This window comes from Pristis pectinata, chromosome 6 (genome assembly GCF_009764475.1).
Source record: "Pristis pectinata isolate sPriPec2 chromosome 6, sPriPec2.1.pri, whole genome shotgun sequence".
In the NCBI taxonomy this organism is placed as follows: Eukaryota; Metazoa; Chordata; class Chondrichthyes; order Rhinopristiformes; family Pristidae; genus Pristis; species Pristis pectinata.
The window spans coordinates 53,376,571-53,395,129 of record NC_067410.1 but is presented as its reverse complement, the minus strand read 5'-3'; the positions used below and the strand labels follow the sequence as shown (position 1 = coordinate 53,395,129).

At 45.7% G+C, this 18,559-nt stretch overlaps 1 protein-coding gene across 3 annotated transcripts in view; it reads right to left on the bottom strand.

Annotated features, from left to right (window-relative positions):
- The window catches only part of LOC127571565 (NCK-interacting protein with SH3 domain-like), a 209,850-nt gene that overhangs the window by 24,596 nt on the left and 166,695 nt on the right, over positions 1 to 18,559 (bottom strand). For 2 of the 3 annotated variants that reach the window (XM_052018061.1, XM_052018062.1), the window contains exon 12: positions 1,659 to 1,831. In XM_052018061.1, coding sequence (XP_051874021.1) covers positions 1,659 to 1,831 — 173 coding nt within the window. Of the gene's footprint in view, positions 1 to 1,653; positions 1,832 to 18,559 lie in introns of all 3 variants that reach the window. The other variant, XM_052018064.1, reaches the window with a different exon arrangement.

The following is an 18,559-nucleotide window of genomic DNA, read 5'->3' as shown; positions in this document are numbered from 1 at the left end:
TCATATGCTTCCTTTTTTTCCTGATTCAACCTCCTATAAGCTTTGTCATCCAAGGTTCCTAATCTTACTCTCTTTGCCTTTCACCCTTACCAGAACATGCTGTCCCTGAACTCTTACAACTCACTTTTAAAAGACTCCAGCTTATCTGATGTTGTTCAACCCATGAGCAATCTACTTTCACCAGGTCCTCTCTTACACTATTGAAATCAGCTTTCCCCCAGTTTAACACCTCAGCTTGAGGACCAACCTTATCCACTCCCATAGCTACCTTGAAACTTACAGAATTATGGTCACTGTTTGTCTCAAAAGACCATCTTGGAAACATTTAACAAATTCCGCCCTATCTAAACCCCTTGCATTAAGGCAATCATCATCAATGTTGGGAAAGTTAAAAATTCCCCACCACTACAACCCTTCAGTTGGACATTGCTTGGGTCAGATCCCATCAGAGACCACAGACAGATTTCAATACAATAAGAATCATATAATTGAGGTTCTGTTTTACTGGCAGCCACTCTGGGCCAGTGTTAAAAGGGTTTGGTTCAAATTAGGGTACAGATGGCAGCGTTGTGGCTGGGGTAGGGGAGCGGTTCAAAGGGAACAGAGGCATGGAGAAGGGTTTCAGCAGCAGTTGGGCTTTTATAGAACATAGATACAACTGTTTTACCTGGAGCGAAGGAGGCTGAGGGGTGAACCCAGAGGGACCAAATTCAGACAAATGGGACTAGCTAGGGAAGGCACCTTGGTTGGCATGGATGAGTTGGGCTAAATCTATGAACACAGAAACAGACCCTTCCACCCACCATGCTGTGCCGAACTAACTAGTAATTAAGTGCCCAACTAAACTAATCCTTTCTGCCTACACAATGTTTGAATTTCCCCTCTCTATACGTTATATACATTAATCAGATCACACCACCCACCCCGCCCCCCAGCCTCCTCATTCCAAGGAAACTAAACCCAGCCTCTCCAGTGTCTCCTAATAACTGAAACTCTCCATCCCAGGCAACATACTAGTGAATTTCCTCTGCATCCCCTCCAGCACTATCACATCCTTCCTGTAGTGTGGAGACCAGAACACAGTGCTCCAGCCATGGCCTAACAAATGCTTCGTATTGTTGCACCATAAACTCTATATTCTATATATTCCTCACATTCCTTCAGACATTTTTTTCTTTCTATATTTGACTGTACCTTCCCACCCCTTGTGTAAATTATGAAGGATAAAAGGAGTCTTTCACTCTTTGAACATAAGAAGTTAGTGACCCTGAACTACCAACTGCATCTTCTCTCCATGGCGTAACCTGTAACTGCCCTGCATAGAGTAGACAGCTCTTCTCTTTTCCGCAGGGTCAAAGTGTCCAATACTAGAGGACATACATTTAAGGTGAGGAGGGAAAGTTCAAAGGAGATTTGTGGGGGCAAGTTTTTTTTAAACACAAAGTGCTGGGTGCCTGGAATGTGCTACCAGGACTGGTGGTGGAGGCAAATACGAAAGAGGCAACAGGACGAATGCCAGGATATGGGATGTCATGGACTCTGCGGGTCCAAGGCCTTGTTTCTGTACATATTATTCAACGACTTTCAAGGTTCTGGAGATTGCCAGCTAGTGCTAACATTCTGCTGGAGAGAAATCTGTTACAACCAGCTGACCTGACCTTTTCTCCCGGTGAGAGGTCGGAGGTCTGCCGCACGATTATGTCGATCATCACCATCATGTCAGTCCGGTAGAAAATTCTTGCCGTGTCTGTGTCAGCAAATACATCCTGCAGGAACTTGAGCACCGAGTGTGGTGGCTGGGGCTGGTGCTTGAAGATGTTAACTGGATCATCTAAAGAGGCAAGTAAAATATGACATTATCTCCATGGGCAGAACACTCTTTCAAAACACTGGAATGCATCTCTGGAAGCTCACAGCAAGGAAAGTCCATGGTGGTTGATCTGTGCAGATAAATTCCCATTGTCAGTTTGTGCCATGTGCTAATGGTGTGGGGTAAAGAAAAGAATTCATAAATGACAGACTTTACAGCAGCCACACACACATACCATCCAGCTTCACACACGCAGATCAAATCACTTTTACGTGAACTAGGAGGAGTTATCCTTCATACCTGCCTCACCATTCACCATGGCTGATCTCCTACCACAGCACCACTTACTCAATTCCCTCAATGTCTAGTAATCCATTGATCTCTGTTTTGAGTGAACTCACTGACTGAATCTCTACAGCCGTCCAGGGGAGAGAATTCTCAAAGTTCCCACCCTCTGAGTGAAGACACTTCTCCTCAGCTTGCTCCTAGACTGCCTGTCTTTTATCATGAAACAGTGCCTGCCCCAGTCTGCACAGCCAGGGAATATCCTCCATATCCCATCTCTCCAACCCTTTAACAATTTTGCAAAATTTCATGAGATCTCCCCTCGTTCTTCTAAACCAGAGAACACAGGCCCAGGTTACTCATTGCAGCAAATCTGCAGTGAATCTTCACTGCACTCCCTCTACAGCAAGTACATCTTTCAATGGGCCTGGAGACCAAAACAGCGCACAACACCCTGGGTGCGGTGTCACTGGCACTGGTCTCACCAGCACCCCTGGGTGCACTCTCACTGACACCCCAGTCCCACTGACAATGCAGGTACAGTCTCATTGAGTCATACAGCACCACAGCTTGGATACAGGCCCTTTGGCCTAACTGGTCCACGCCAACCACTAGCCCACTCAGCTAGTCCCAATTTCCTGCGTTTGACCCATTTCCCTCCAGGCCCCTCCCCTCCATGTACCTTTCCAATTGCTTCTTAAATGATCCTATTGTACCAGCCTCAACCATTTCCTCTGGCAGCTTATTCCATATAGTCACCATTCTCTGCCTGAAAAAGTTGCCCCTCAGGTCCCTTTTATATCTTTCCCCTCTCACCCGAAATCTACGCTCCTGACTTTTGGACTCCCCTACCCTAGGGAAAAGATTGTTACCATCCACCTTATCTATGCTTCTCATAATTCTAAACACTTCTATAAGGTCGCACCTCATTCTCCTATGTTCCAAGGAATAAAGACCTAGCTTGGCCAACCTCTCCCCATAACTCAGACCCTAACTGGCAACATCCTCATAAATATTATCTGCACTCTTTCCAGTTTAACCACATCTTTCCTATAACAGGGTAACCAAAACTACACAGTATCCAAGTGTGGCCTCACCAATGACTTCCACAATTGCAACATAATGTCCCAACTCCTATACTGACTGTCCTGACTGATGAATGCCAGCTGCTAAACACCTTTTGCACTACCTGTAATACCACTTTCAACAAACTATGCACTTGTACTCCGAGGTCCCTCTGTTCCATTACATTCCCTAGTGCCTCGTCTGACGTTGGTTTGACCTTCCAAAATGCACGACCTCACACTTATCTGTATTGAAATCCATTTGCCACTCCTCAGTTCACTTCCCTAACAAGATCCCCCTGTAATCTACAATAACCTTCTTCACTATCAACAACACCTCTTAATTTCATGTCATCCTCTCAAACTTACTGATCAAGCCTTGTGCATTCGCATCCAAAACATAAATTAAGTTAAACGAATAACTAGGGTCCCAACACCAACCCCTGCAGCAGACTTGTCACTGGCCTCCATTTCGAGAAAGAACCTTCAACCACCACTCTTCCTATCTCCGAGACAATTTTGTATCCACCTAACTTGCTCCCCCTGAATTTTATGAGACCTAACCTTCCAGACCAGCCTACTATGCGGGATTTTGTAGAAGGCCTTCATAATTCCAAATAGGCAAAATCCACTGGACTACCCTCATCTACTTTTTCAGTTACGTCTTCAAAAAACTCTCAAAGTTTCATTAAGCACGATTTTCCACGCACAAAGCCATGCTGACTCCTCCTAATCAGACTTTAGCTATTCAAATACTGGTAGATCCTGTCCCTCTGAATTAACTCCAGTAACTTCCCCACCACTGATGTCAGGCTGACTGGCCCTGGCTTGTCCTTGCTACCCTTCTTAAACAACAGAAAGACATTAGCCACCTTTCAGTCTTCGGAAACTTTGTCAGTGGCTAACGATGAAGCAATTATCTCCAAAAGGACATCCACAATATCTTCTCTAGCCTCCATGAAGTCCAAGGATGCACTCAGTCAGGCCCTGGGGATTTATCCAGCTTAATGCACGGTAAGGCTGCAAATACCTCTTCCCTGGTAATATGAATGTCCTCTAAAACAGCACCACTTGTTTCCCCTATCTCTTGAGCAACCATGATTTTCTCCTCAGTAAACACAGTAAACTCATTAAAAATCCCACCCACCTCCTGTGCCTCAAGACATAGGCGGCCCTGCTGACCTCTAAAGGACCTACTCTCTCCCTAGCCACCCTTTTACTCTTAATATAGCTATAGAATCCCTTGGGATTTTCCTTAACCTCATCTGCCAGATCCATTGCAATATGCTCTCTTTGCCCTCTAGATTTCCCTCCTAAGTGTATTCTTAATCTTTTTATAGTCAAAGGATTCACTCTTCCCCAATCTCCAATGTATACTTCCTTCTTTTTTCTTGAACAGAGCCTGGATATCTCTCATAAGCCATCTAAACTTGTCAGGTTTACCCTTCACCCTAACTGGTATCACACTCTTAAAAGCCCCCCATTTGTCATTCGTTCCTTTCCCTTCAAGCAGGCTCACCCAATCGACCTCTGCAAGGTTCTGCCTAATCCCCCTTAGTAGCCCTGCTCCAGTTTAGGACCCTATCATGTGGACCTGTACTATCCTAACTCTCTCGCCAACACCCTGGGTGCAGTCTCACCAACACAGCCTCAGCCTCCACCTCCAATCATCCAAATCGAATTTACCTCCAGAACATACTGCTCCAGCTGGTTTATTTGGTGGGTCTACCTCCCTTGGAGGACCTCGAGCTATTCTTGTCAGGTACCAGAAACATGGCACACAGTGTCTTTTCTGTACCTGTCGAAATGTTGTGATCATATCGGACAGTAGAGAAGGTGGGACTCCTGCTTCTTGCTTGAGATATTCGGTTTGTCCCGGTGTTTGAGTAGCAGGTGCACCGTCTGGACAAATCTTGTGATGTGTACAAGAGAGATCGATTGCACCTGACCTGGAGGGGAACGAATATCCTGGCAAGCAGATTTTCTAATGCTATTAGGGTGGGTTTAAAGTAGTTTGGCATGTGTAGTGAGATCCTAAGCAGCAGGGAGGCAAATGAGAAGCTGAAAAGTGATGCAGAAGTTAGTGACAGCAAGACAGACAGGAGCACGGCAATGAGTGAGAGAAGTCTATCGGATTAAATTGCATTTATTTCAATGCAAGTGGTCTGACAAGTAAAGCAGATGAACTCAGGGCATGGAGAGCTACATGAGACTGGGATAGTCTAGCCATTACAGAAACATGGTTAAGGGAGGGACAGGACTGGCAGCCAAATGCCCCAGGATACAGGTGCTTTAGGCAGGATAGAGATGGAGGAAATCGAGGAGGAGGATTTGCAATTTTGATTAAGGGGAATGCCATGATGGTAGTCTGAGATGAAATTACTTAGGGATCATCCAGTGAGGTTTTATGGGTGGAGCTGAGAAATAAGATGGGGATGATCACCTTGTTGGGGTTGTACTATAGGCCCCCCAATAGTCCACAGGAATTAGAGGAACAAATATGCAGGGAAATTGTGGAGAGTTGCAAGAATAATAGGGATGTTATAGTAGGGGATTTTAAATTTCCTAACATAGACTGGGACTGCCAGACTGTTAAGGGCTTAGATGGGGTGGAATTTGTTAAGTGTGTTCAGGAAAGTTTCCTCACGCATATATAGGGGACCTTACTAGAGTGAGGGCAAAGCTCGACCTACTCTTGGGTAATAGGGCAGGGCACATGACTGAGGTGACAGTGGGGGAGCAGTTTGGGACCAGTGGTAATAGTTCTATTAGTTTTAAAATAGTTATGGAAAGGGACAGAACTTGTCCACAGGTTAAAGTTCTAAATTGGGACAAAGCACATTTTGATGGTATGAGACAAGAGCTTGCAAAAGTTGATTGGAGTAGCACATTTGTGGGCAAAGGGACCTCTGGCAAGTGGGAAACTTTTAAAGGTGAGATAGTGAGAGCTCAAGGTCTGCATGTTCCTGTTAGAGTGAAGGTAGGTAGGAAAAGGGAACACTGGATGATGAGAGATACTGAGGCCCTGGCCAGAAAAAAGGAGGCGTGGGTCAGGTACAGGCAGCTGGGATCAAGTGACTCCCTGGAGGAGTAGAGGGGATGCAGGATTATACTCAAGAACGAAATTAGGAGGGCAAAAGGGTGCATGAGATAACTTTGGCAGAGAAGATTAAGGAGAATCCAGAGAGAGAGAATAGGGCCCCTCAAAGACCAAAGTGGATATATTGTGTGGAGCCACAGGAGATGGGCGAGGTCCTCAATTAATATTTCTCCCTTGTTTTTATCATGGAAAAAGACATGAAGACTTCAGAACTAGGGAAATTTAATGGGGAGGTCTTGGGAACAGTCTACATTACAGGAGAGGAAGTGCTGGACATCTTAAAAGGTATGAAGGTAGACAAATCTCCAGGGCCTGACCAGGTATATCCAAGAACACTGTGAGAAGCTAGAGAAGAAATTACAGGAGCCCTGGTGGAGATATTTGCATCACTGTTAGGCATGGGTGAGGTGCCAGAAGACTGGAGGGTGTCAAATGTTTTGCCTTTATTTAAGAAGGGTGGCAAAGAAAAACCTGGGAACTATAGACCAGCAAGTCTAACATCTGTGGTAGGTAAGTTACTGGAAAGAATTCTGATGGATAAGATACACAAGTATCTGATAAGTCGAGGGTTGACTACGGATTGTCAGCATGGCTTTGTGTGTGGGAGATCATGTCTTACGGACTTGATTGAATCTATTGATGAAGTCACCAAGAAGTTTAATGAGGGCAGAGTGGTGGACACAGTTTATATGGACTTGAGTAAGGCCTTAGATAAGGTTCCACATGGTAGGCTGCTCTGGAAGGTTAGATCAGGTGGAATCCGGGGGAAGCTGCCGAATTGGATACACAATTGGCTTGATGGTAGAAAGCAGAGGGTGATGGTGGAAGGTTGTTTCTCAGACTGAAGGCCTGAGGTGTGCCTCAGGTTGGTGCTGGACACGTTGTTTGTCATCTATATCAACATTTTGGATAGGAATTTACAAGGCATGATTAGTAAGTTTGCAGCTAACACTAAAATAGGTGGTATAGTGAACAGTAAAGAAGGTTATCGATAATTACAGGGGGATCTTGATCAGCTGAGTAAGTGAGCCAAGGAATGGCAAATGGAGTTTAATTCAGATAATTGCGAGATATTGCATTTTGGAAAGTCAAATCAAGGTAGGACTTTCACAGTAGATGGCAGGGTCCTGGAGTGTTGTTGAACAGATGGACTTTGGACATGGTTCACTAAGTGGAGTTACAGGTAGATAGGGTAGTGAAGAAGGCTTTTAGCATGCTGCCCTTCATCAGTCAGGACACTGAGTATAAAAGTTGGGAGGTCATGGTGCAGTTGTATAGACACTGGTGAGACTGCACTTGGTGTATTGTGTTCAGTTTTGATCACCCTGCTATATGAAAGATGTTATTAAACTGAAAAGAATGCAGAAAAGATTTACAAGCATGCTGCCAGGACTTGAGGGATTGAGTTATAGGGAGAGGTTGGACAGGCTAGGACTTTATTCCTTGGAGCTTAGGAGCCTGAGAGGTTATCTTATCGAGAGGTATAAAATCATGAGGGGCATAGGTAGGGTGAATGAAGTCAGAATTGAGTGGGGTAAGATTTAATATGAACTTGAGAAGCAACGTTTTTTTACACAAAGGATGGTATGTGGAATGAGCTGCCAGAGGAAGTGGTTGAAGCACTTCATTCCACACACATACTCCAATAACAACTTTTAAAAGACAGTCAGACAGGTACATGAATAGGAGAGGTTTAGAAGTTCATGGCCAAACGTTGGCAAATGGGACGAGTGGATGGGCATCTTGGTCGGCATGGACTAGTTGGGCCAAAGAGCCTGTTTCTGAGCTGTGTGACTTTATGTCTCTATTAGACATAATTGTTGTGTTTTAATCCACTTTGAAGAAATTACAACAGATACTGATGGATTTAAGGAAAAATATTAATGATTCTTGCATGGAAGATTTTGAGTTCAGAGGCATCAAAACTGAATTTTTGGGCACAATATCATTTGTTTATTTTTGGGCACAATATCATTTGTTTAAGGTTCCAAATACACAATGGCAATGCATGGTACAGCAAATTTGGTGACATTGACCCATCACTGGAATACACCATGTTCACTATGTCATTTGTGAAAAGATATGGATTTTGTAGTTGTGCTTAGTGGCCCTATCAGGAATCCTAGCATGTACAAGCAAGCTTGAGAACTAATCAGCTTGCTAATATGTGGATGTGTTTTTTTTTAAAGTGAACAATAACCCAGAGGTGGAGACACAAGAAACTGCAGATGCTGGAATCTGGAGCAATACACAAAGCACTGGAGGAACTCAGTGGGTCAGACAGCATCTGTGGAGGGAAATGGACAGTCAACGTTTCAGGTCGAGGCCCTTCATCTGGACTGGAGCTCTGAGCCCTAGCAAACCTTCTGGAGCCATGACCCATACAAGGTGAAAGATGTCCCGGTTAGAGATAGCATATGGAAGCTAGGCCAAAGCCATTAGACACAGACAGAAGCTGTAAGCTTGGGATAAGGAACAAAACGCAGGGTGAAACAATGAGTGTGTACAGTGTTTCAGTCAAGGACTCTCAGTGCAACATCCAACATACCACATTTTATGCAGACAGGTAAACTAAAGCATTCGGTCAAAGGTTCTAAGCTGGCAAAACCTGACATTCAAATTTCCATGGAAAATTGTGTCAATGGAAACAACATTCAAGAATGCAGGAGAAAGCCATATACCACCAGTGACCAGTTACAGCTGTAGACCACTCAGAGAAACATAGCAGAGCCAACAAAACCCAGCCCACAGTGTGGTAGTGAGGTCAGTTCAGCTAGGTGGTCATCACTCGCCAGTCTTGTTAACTTAGATCTACCAAGTGTTTCAGCTGCCATTCCAAGGCTATGACAAGCATCAAAAAGGGTTCAAGTTAGCCACAGGGAAATGGGAACCCCTGAGGAAATTCAGGAAGGTGAGAAACAAAGCTGGAATGGAATTAAAAAATTAGGAAGTGAAACAAATAAGCAGAAGCAATGGCAGACAGCAAGTGGGGTTAAAGTACAGAAAAATATTCAAGGGGCAAAAACTAAAGGTGATATATCTAAATTCAAGCAGCATTTACAACCACGGAGATGGATGAACAGCACAAATAGAAATAAACAGGACAATCTAACTACCATTATGGAAACAAGTCTAAGGGATAAGTAAAGTTGGGAGTTGAATGTTCGAAGATATTCAACACTAGGGGTAGCACTGTTAATGAGGGATGAGGTCAGAACAGCAGTGAGAAATCACCTTGTCTAGACAACTCCTGATACAGAATGAGAATCAAATTGGGTGGAGTTAAGAAGCAACACAATGGTGAACACAATTGTCAATATGAAGCCAAACATTATTGTCCTGGATTGGTTTGTCCCATTGAGGTGGGGTAAGGATGGTAGAGTGAAGGAACCATGGTTGAGAAGAGACGTAGAATATCTTGTCAAGAGGAAAAAGGAAACTTACCTAAGGTTTAAAAAGCAAGGGTCAGACAGGGTTTCTTTTAAACTTTATTTACAGCATGGTAACAGGACTCTCTGGCCCAAAGAGTCCGCACCACACACTTAAACCCATGTTAACCTAACTGTACATCTTTGGAATGTGGGAGGAAAACAGAGCACCCGGTGGAAACCCACGCAGACATAGGGAGAACGTACAAACTCCTTGTAGACAGCGGCTAGAATTGAACCCCGATCATTGGCGCTGTAATAGTGTCATGCTAACCGTCACGCTACTGTGCTGCCCTTCAGGTTCTTGGGACTTACAAGGTGGCCAGGAGGGAGTTTAAGAATGGACTTAGGAGTGCTAGAAGGGGGCATGAGAAGGCCCTGGCGAGTAGGATTAAGGAAAACCCCAAGGTGCTCTACGCATATGTGAAGAATAGGAGAATGACTAGAGTGAGGGTAGGACTGATCGGGAATAAAAGAGGAAATGTGCCTGGAGTCGGAAGAGGTAGGGGAGGTCCTTAATGAATACTTTGCTTCAGTATTCACCAGTGAGAGAGACGTTGACGTTTGTGGGTATGGCGTACAACAGGCTGATACGCTAGGGCATGTCGACGTAAGGAAAGAGGATGTGCTAGAACTTTTGAAAAACATTAGGATAGATAAGTCAAAGGGGCCGGAGGGGATATATCCAAGGTTATTACAGGAAGCAAGGGAAGAGATTGCTGCACCTTTAGTGATGATCTTTGTGTCCTCACTGACCACAGGAGTAGTGTCAGATGATTGGAGGGTGGCAAATGTTATTCCTTAGTTCAAGAAAGGGAGTAGGGATAACCCTGGGAATTACAGGCCAGTGAGTCTTACTACAGTGGTGGGCAAATTACTGGAGAAGATTCTTAGAGACAGAATTTATGAGCATTTGGAGGAGCATAGGCTGATTAGGGGCAGTTAGCATGGCTTTGTGAGGGGTATGTCATGCCTCACAAGCCTGATGGAATTCTTTGAAGATGTGACAAAGCACATTGATGAAGGTAGAGCAGTGGATGTGGTGTACATGGATTTTAGTAAGTCGTTTGATAAGGTTCCTCATGGAGGTATGGGATCCAGGGAAATTTAGCTGTGTGGATTCAGAATTGGCTCGGTCACAGAAGCCAGAGGGTGGTTGTAGATGGAGTGTACTCTGCCTGGAGGTCGGTGACCAGTGGTGTTCCACAGGGATCTATACTTGGACTCCTGTTCTTCGTGACTTTTATAAATGACTTGGATGAGGATGTGGAAGGGTAGATTAGTAAGTTGACAGATGACATGAAGGTTGGTGGTGTTATGGATAGTGTAGAAGGTTGCTGTAGGTTACAAGAGGACATTGATAGGAGCTGGGCAGAGAGTGGCAGATGGAGTTCAACCCAGAAAAGTGTGAGGTGATACACTTTGGAAGATCGAATTTGAAAGCAGGCTACGAGGCAGGACTCTAAGCAGAGTGGGGGAACAGAGGGATCTTGGGGTCCACATCCATAGATCCCTCAAGAATGCTGCACAGGTCGATAGGGTTGTTATGAAGGGGTATGGTGTGTTGGCCTTGATTAGTCAGGGTATTGAATTCAAGAGCCACGAGGTAATGTTGCAGCTCTATAGAACTCTGGTTATACCACATTTGGAGTACCATAGAACAACACAGCACAATACAGGCCCTTTTGCCCACCATGTTGTGCCAACCCTTAAACATCACCTAAGACTATCTAACCCCTTCCTCCCACATATCCCCCTATTTTAAATTCCTCCATATGCTTATCTCACAATCTCTTGAATTTGACCAATGTATCAGCCTCCACCACTAGCCCAGGCAGCGCATTCCATGCACCAACCACTCTCTGGGTGAAGAACCTCCCTCTGACATCTCCCTTGAACTTCCCACCATGCCCTCTTGTATTGAGCATTGGTGCCCAGGGAAAGAAGCACCGGCTGTCCCCTCTATCTATTCCTTTCAATATTTTGTATACCTCTATCATGTCTTCCCTCATCCTCCTCCTCTCCAACGAGTAGAGCCCCAGTTCCCTTAGTCTCTCCTCATAATCCATACTTTCTAATCCAGGCAGCATCCTGGTAAATCTCCTCTGCACCCACATCCTTCCTATAATAAGGTGACCAGAACAAGACACAGTACTCTAAGTGTGGTCTAACCAGAGATTTGTAGAGCTGCATCATTACCTCGCTGCTCTTAAACTCGATCCCACGACTTATGAAAGCTAACATCCCAAAAGCTTTCTTAACTACCCTATCCACCTGTGAGGCAACTTTCAGTGATCTGTGGATATGAACCCCCAGATCCCTCTGCTCCTCCACACTCCCCAGAATCCTGCACTTAACCTTGCAGTCCGCCATGGAGCTCGTCCTTTCAAAGTGTACCACCTCACACTTCTCCGGATTGAACTCCATTTGCCACAAATCAGTCCAGCTCTGCATCCTATCAATATCCCTCTGTAAGCTTCGACAGCCCTCCACACTATCCACAACACCACCGATCTTTGTGTCATCTGCAAACTTGCTAACCCACCCATCCACCCCCTCATCCAAGTCATTAATAAATATCACGAAAAGTAGAGGTCCCAGAACCGATCCCTGTGGGACACCACTAGTCACAGAACCTCCAATCTGAACGTACTTCCTCCACCACAACCCTCTGCTTTCTACAGGCAAGCCAATTCTGAATCCACATGGCCAAGCCTCCCTGGATCCCTTGGCCTCTGACCTTCTGAAGAAGCCTCCCATGTGGAACCTTGTCAAATGCCTTTCTAAAATCCATGTAGACCACATCTACTACAATACCCTCATCAGTCTTCCTGGTCACCTCCTCAAAGAACCCTGTCAGGCTTGTGAGGCAAGATCTTCCCTTCACAAAGCCATGCTGGCTGTCCCTAATCAGTTCATGATTCTCTAAATGCTCATACATCCTATCCTTTCCAACAGCTTGCCCACCACAGACATAAGGCTCACTGGTCAGTAATTCCCTGGACTATCCTTACTACCTTTTTTGAATAAGGGGACAACGTTTGCCACCCTCCAATCCTCCGGTACCATTCCCATGGACAACGAGGACTCAAAGATCCTAGCCAACGGTTCAGCAATCTCCTCCCTCGCCTCACGAAGCAGCCTGCGGAATATTCCGTCAGGCCGCCCTTCTTGGTGAATTCTGAAGAGAAGTATTCATTGAGAACCTCACCCACTTCCACAGCATCCAGGCACACCTTCCCACCTTTGTCTCTAATCGGACCTACCTTTACTCTCGTCATCTTTCTGCTCTTCACATATGAGAAAAAAGCCTTGGGATTCTCCTTAACCCTACTCGCCAAAGCCTTTTCATGTCCCCTTCTTGCTCTCCTCAGCCCCTTCTTAAGTTCCTTCCTTGCTACTCTATATTCCTCACGAGCCCTATCTGATCCTTGCTGCTTACACCTTATGTATGCTGCCTTCTTCTTCCTAACTAATTGTTCCACCTCTCTCGTCACCCATGGTTCCCTCACCCTGCCATACTTTCTCTGTTCTGTTTGCCTCATTCTTTCAGTTCTGATCGCCTCATTATAGGAAGGATGCGGAAGTTTTAGAGAGGGTTTCTTGAGAGAGGCTTCGTGGGTTTCACTTCGGAAGACGTCGGGACTTCAGAGCAGATAAGTTTTTTTCTTTTTTTTTAATAGGATTTTTATTATAAGGGTTAGATTTTATAAGGTTCTTTTTTAAGTTGTTTTATAAGTTGTTAATCGGGAATAGTGGGGGCTGGACTGCACAGGCGCGTGACGTCGGCAGGTAAGGCGTGGGCAGTTTAAAAAGCGGGTAGAAAAAAGAACTTCAGAGGCTTCGTGGGTTTCACTTCGGAAGATGTCAGGACTTTGGAGCAGATAAGTTTCTTCTTTTTTTAGTAGGGTTTTTATTATAAGGGTTAGACTTTATAAGGTTCTTTTTTAGGTTGTTTTATAAGTTGTTAATCGGGAATAGTGGGGGCTGGACTGCGCAGGTGTGTGACGTCCGCAGGTAAGGCGCGGGCAGTTTAAAAAGTAAACCACCATATCCAGCGGGCAGCATCGGAGTGGGCAGTGGAGTGAGAGGGAGCAGAGTGGTCAGGCTTTGGCTTAAGGGGCTTAGGCGTAAAGGGGCAAGGCAGGTGAGTAGCTGGTAGGTAGGTAAAGGTAAGGTTTACCTGTTATCTGTTATAAATTTTTAAGTAGAAAAAATAGGGGGAAAAGCAATTAGTTCAGATGGAAGATATGCTGGTGTGCTGCAGCTGCTTAATGTGGGAGTTACTGGACCTTGCTGTGGTCCACGATGGCCACATCTGCAGTAAGTGCTTGAGGCTGGAGGAACTTCAGCTCACAATCGATGAGCTGGAGTTGCAGCTTCAAACACTGCACAGCATCAGGGAGGGGGAGAGTTTTGTAGATACTGTACATAAGGAGACGGTCACTCCCCCTTAGAGCAGGTACTACTGGAGTGCAGGAAGTTGATAGAAGGGTGACTGTCAGGGGAGGGAAAAGGAAAAAGAACACAAACAGGCAGATAGAGCAGAGGACCCTGGAGGCTGTTCCCCTCAGTAACAGGTTTTCCGCTTCAGAGGCTGTTGAGGGAGATGAGCTGCCGGGGCCTAGCAGCAGTAGCCAGGTCTGTGGCACTGGGACCGGTCCTGCTGCTCAGAAAGGAAGGGAGGAGAAGAGGAAGGTGGTAGTGATAGGGGACTTGATAGTCAGGGAAACAGCTAGGAGGTTCTGTGGCAGTGAGCATGAATCCCGGATGGTATGTTGCCTCCCAGGTGCCAGGGTCCAGGATGTCACTGATCGGGTCCACAGGATCCTAGAGCGGGAGGGAGAACAGCCAGAAGTCATGGTTCATGTTGGTACCAACGACATAGGTGGGAAGAGGGATGAGGTCCTGAAAAGTAAGTTTAGCGAGCTAGGCAGAAGGCTGAAGGACAGGACCTCAAAGGTAGCAGTCTCGGGATTGCTGCCAGTGCCACACCATAGGAGATGGCAAATAAATGCGTGGCTGAAAAGTTGGTGCAGGAGGGAGGGTTTTAGATTTTTGGATCATTGGGATCTCTTCTGGGGAAGGTGGGACCTGTACAGAGAGGACGGGTTACACCCGAACCTGAGGGGGGCCAATATCCTTGCAGCCAGGTTTGCTAGGGTGGTTCAGGAGGGTTTAAACTAGATTGCGAGGAGGAAGGGAAGCGGAGGAGTAGGTCAGAGGAAGAAGAGGATGGCGAAAAGTCAGATCTGACAGGTACAGAGGCTTCAAGGAAGGAGAAGCAGAGTACAGGCTATAAAAGTAGTAAGGTGGATGGGCTAAAGTGCATTTACATAAATGCGAGTAGCATCAGGAATAAGGGAGATGAACTGAGAGCTTGGATAAGTACATGGAACTATGATATTATGGTTATTACAGAGACATGGCTGACATCAGGGCAGGAATGGATACTGAATATTCCTGGTTTTCAGTGTTTTAAAAGGGATGGGGGGGGAGAAGAGGAGGAGGGGTGGCGGTACTGGTCAGGGGCACTGTTACAGCTGCAGAAAGGGTAGATAATGTAGAAGGATCCTCTCTAGAGTCAATATGGGTGGAAGTTAGGAACAAGAAAGGGGCAGTTACCCTCCTGGGAGTATTCTATAGGCCCCCCGGTAGCAGTAGGGATACTGAGAAGCAGATTGGGAGGCAGTTTTTGGAAAGATGTGAAAATAACAGGGTTATTATAATGGGAGACTTCAACTTTCCAAACATTGATTGGCACCTACTTAGTGCCAAGGGTTTAGATGGGGCGCAGTTTGTTGAGTGTGTCCAGGATGGATTCCTGACGCAGTATGTTGACAGGCCTACTAGAGGGAATGCCATATTAGATCTAGTTCTAGGTAATGAATGGGGACAGGTGACAGATCTATCGGTGGGTGAGCATTTGGGTGACAGTAACCATTGCTCCATAACCTTTAGAATTGTCATGGACAGGGATAGGAGCAAAGAGGATGGGAAGATATTTAATTGGGGAAAGGCGAATTATGAGGCTATAAGGCGAGAACTTGGGAGTGTAAATTGGGATGACATTTTTGAAGGGAAATGTACTATGGAGATGAAGCCGATGTTCAGGGATCTTTTGCAGGATGTTAGGGATAAATTTGTCCCGGTGAGGCAGAGGAGGAATGGTAGGATGAAGGAACCATGGGTGACGAGAGAGGTGGAACAACTAGTTAGGAAGAAGGCAGCAGCATACTAAAGGTGTAGGCAGCAAGGATCGGACAGGGCTCGTGAGGAATATAGAGTAGCAAGGAAGGAGCATAAGAAAGGGCTGAGGAAAGCGAGAAGGGGACATGAAAAGGCTTTGGCGAGTAGGGTTAAGGAGAATCCCAAGGCTTTTTTCTTGTAACGTAAAGAGCAGAAGGATGGCTAGAGTAAAGGTAGGTCCAATTAAAGACAAAGGTGGGAGGATGTGCCTGGAAGCTGTGGAAGTGGGTGAGGTTCTCAATGAATCCTTCTCTTCAGTATTCACCAAGGAGAGGGGTCTTGATGATGCTGAGGACAGTGTTGGTGAGGGTAATGTTCTAGAGTATGTAGATATTAAGAGAGAGGATGTGTTGGAGTTGTTAGAAAATATTAGGACAGATAAGTCCCCGGGGCCTGACAGAATATTCCCCAGGCTGCTTCGTGAGGCGAGGGAGGAGATTGCTGAACCGTTGGTTAGGATCTTTGAGTCCTCGTTGTCCACGGGGATGGTACTGGAGGATTGGAGGGTGGCGAATGTTGTCCCCTTATTCAAAAAAGGTAGTAGGGATAGTCCAGGGAATTACAGGCCGGTGAGCCTTACGTCTGTGGTGGGTAAGCTGTCAGAAAGGATTCTAAGAGATAGGATCTATGAGCATTTAGAGAATCATGGACCGGTTAGGGACAGCCAGCATGGTTTTGTGAGGGGAAGATCTTGCCTCACAAGCCTGATAGGGTTCTTTGAGGAGGTGACCAGGAAGATTGACAAGGGTAGTGCAGTGGATGTGGTCTACATGGAAGGCATTTGACAAGGTTCCGCATGGTAGGCTTCTTCAGAAGGTCAGAGGCCAAGGGATCCAGGGAGACTTGGCCGTGTGGAATCAGAATTGGCTTGCCTGTAGAAAGCAGAGGGTTGTGATGGAGGGAACGCATTCAGATTGGAGGGCTGTGACTAGTCCCACAGGGATCAGTTCTGGGACCTCTACTTTTTGTGATATTTATTAATGACTTAGATGAGGGGGTGGAAGGCTGGGTTAGCAAGTTTGCAGATTGGTGGTGTTGTGGATAGTGTGGAGGGCTGTCGAAGCTTACAGAGGGATATTCATAGGATGCAGAGCTGGGCTGACAAGTGGCAGATGGAGTTCAATCCAGAGAAGTGTGAGGTGGTACACTTTGGAAGGACAAACTCCAAGGCGGAGTACAAGGTAAATGGCAGGATTCTGGGTAGTGTGGAGGAGCAGAGGCATCTGGGGGTTCATATCCACAGATCACTGAAAGTTGCCTCACAGGTAGATAGGGTAGTTAAGAAAGCTTATGGGATGTTAGCTTTCATAAGTCGGGGGATCGAGTTTAAGAACCATGAAGTAATGATGCAGCTTTACAAAACTCTGGTTAGACCACACTTAGAGTACTGTGTCCATTTCTGGTCGCCTCATTATAGGAAGGATGTGGAGGCGTTGGAAAGGGTGCAGAGGAGATTTACCAGGATGCTGTCTGGATTAGAGAGTATGGATTATGCTGAGAGACTAAAGGAGCTAGGGCTATTCTCATTGGAGAGAAGGAGGATGAGGGGAGACATGATAGGGGTATACAAGATATTGAGAGCAACAGATAGAGTGGACAGCCAGCGCCTCTTTCCCAGGGCACCAATGCTCAAAACAAGAGGACGTGGCTTTAAGGTAATGGGTGGGAAGTTCAAGGGAGATGTCAGAGGGAGGTTTTTCATCCAGAGAGTGGTTGGTGCATGGAATGCGCTGCCTGGGGTGGTGGTGGAGGCTGATACATTGGACAAGTTCAAGAGATTGTTAGATAAGCATACAAAGGAATTTAAGATAGAGGGATATGTGGGAGGAAGGGGTTATATAGTCTTAGGTGTGGTTTGAAGGGTGGCACAACATGGTGGGCCGAAGGGCCTGTATTGTGCTGCTTTGTTCTATGGTTCTATGGTAGGGTGCAGAGGAGATTTATCAGGATGCTGCCTGGATTGGAGAGCATGTCTTATGAGGATAGGTTGAGCAAGCTAGGGTTTTTCTCTTTGGAGCGAAGGAGGATGAGAGGTGACTTGATAGAGGTGCAAAAGATGATAAGAGGCATAGATCGAGTGGACAGTCAGAGACTTTTACCCAGGGCGAAAATGGCTAACATGAGGGGGCATAATTTTAAGGTGATTGGAGGAAGATACAGGGGGGATGTCAGAGGTAAATTTTTTACACAGAGTGTGGTGGGTGCGTGGAACGCACTGCTGGCACAGGTGGTGGAGGCAGATACATTAGGGACATTTAAGAGACTCTTAGATAGGCACATGAATGACAGAAAAATGGAGGGCCATGTGGGAGGGAAGGGTTAGATAGATCTTAAAGCCGGATAAAATGTCAGCATTTTACACATTGTGGGCCGAAGGGCCTGCACTGTGCTGTAATGTTCTATGTTCTATATTGGGCAAGGCATAAATCAGAATATTAGTGGCACACATAAGAAGAATAAAATACGAATCATGAGCATTTTAATTTCTGCATAGACTGGATAAGTCACATTAGTGGAGGACAAATTCATGGAAGGTGTATGAGATGCTTTTCCAGAACGATATGTTGAAGAATCAATAGGGAAAAGGCTTCCTTAGATCTCATATTATCCAGTGTTAAAAGTG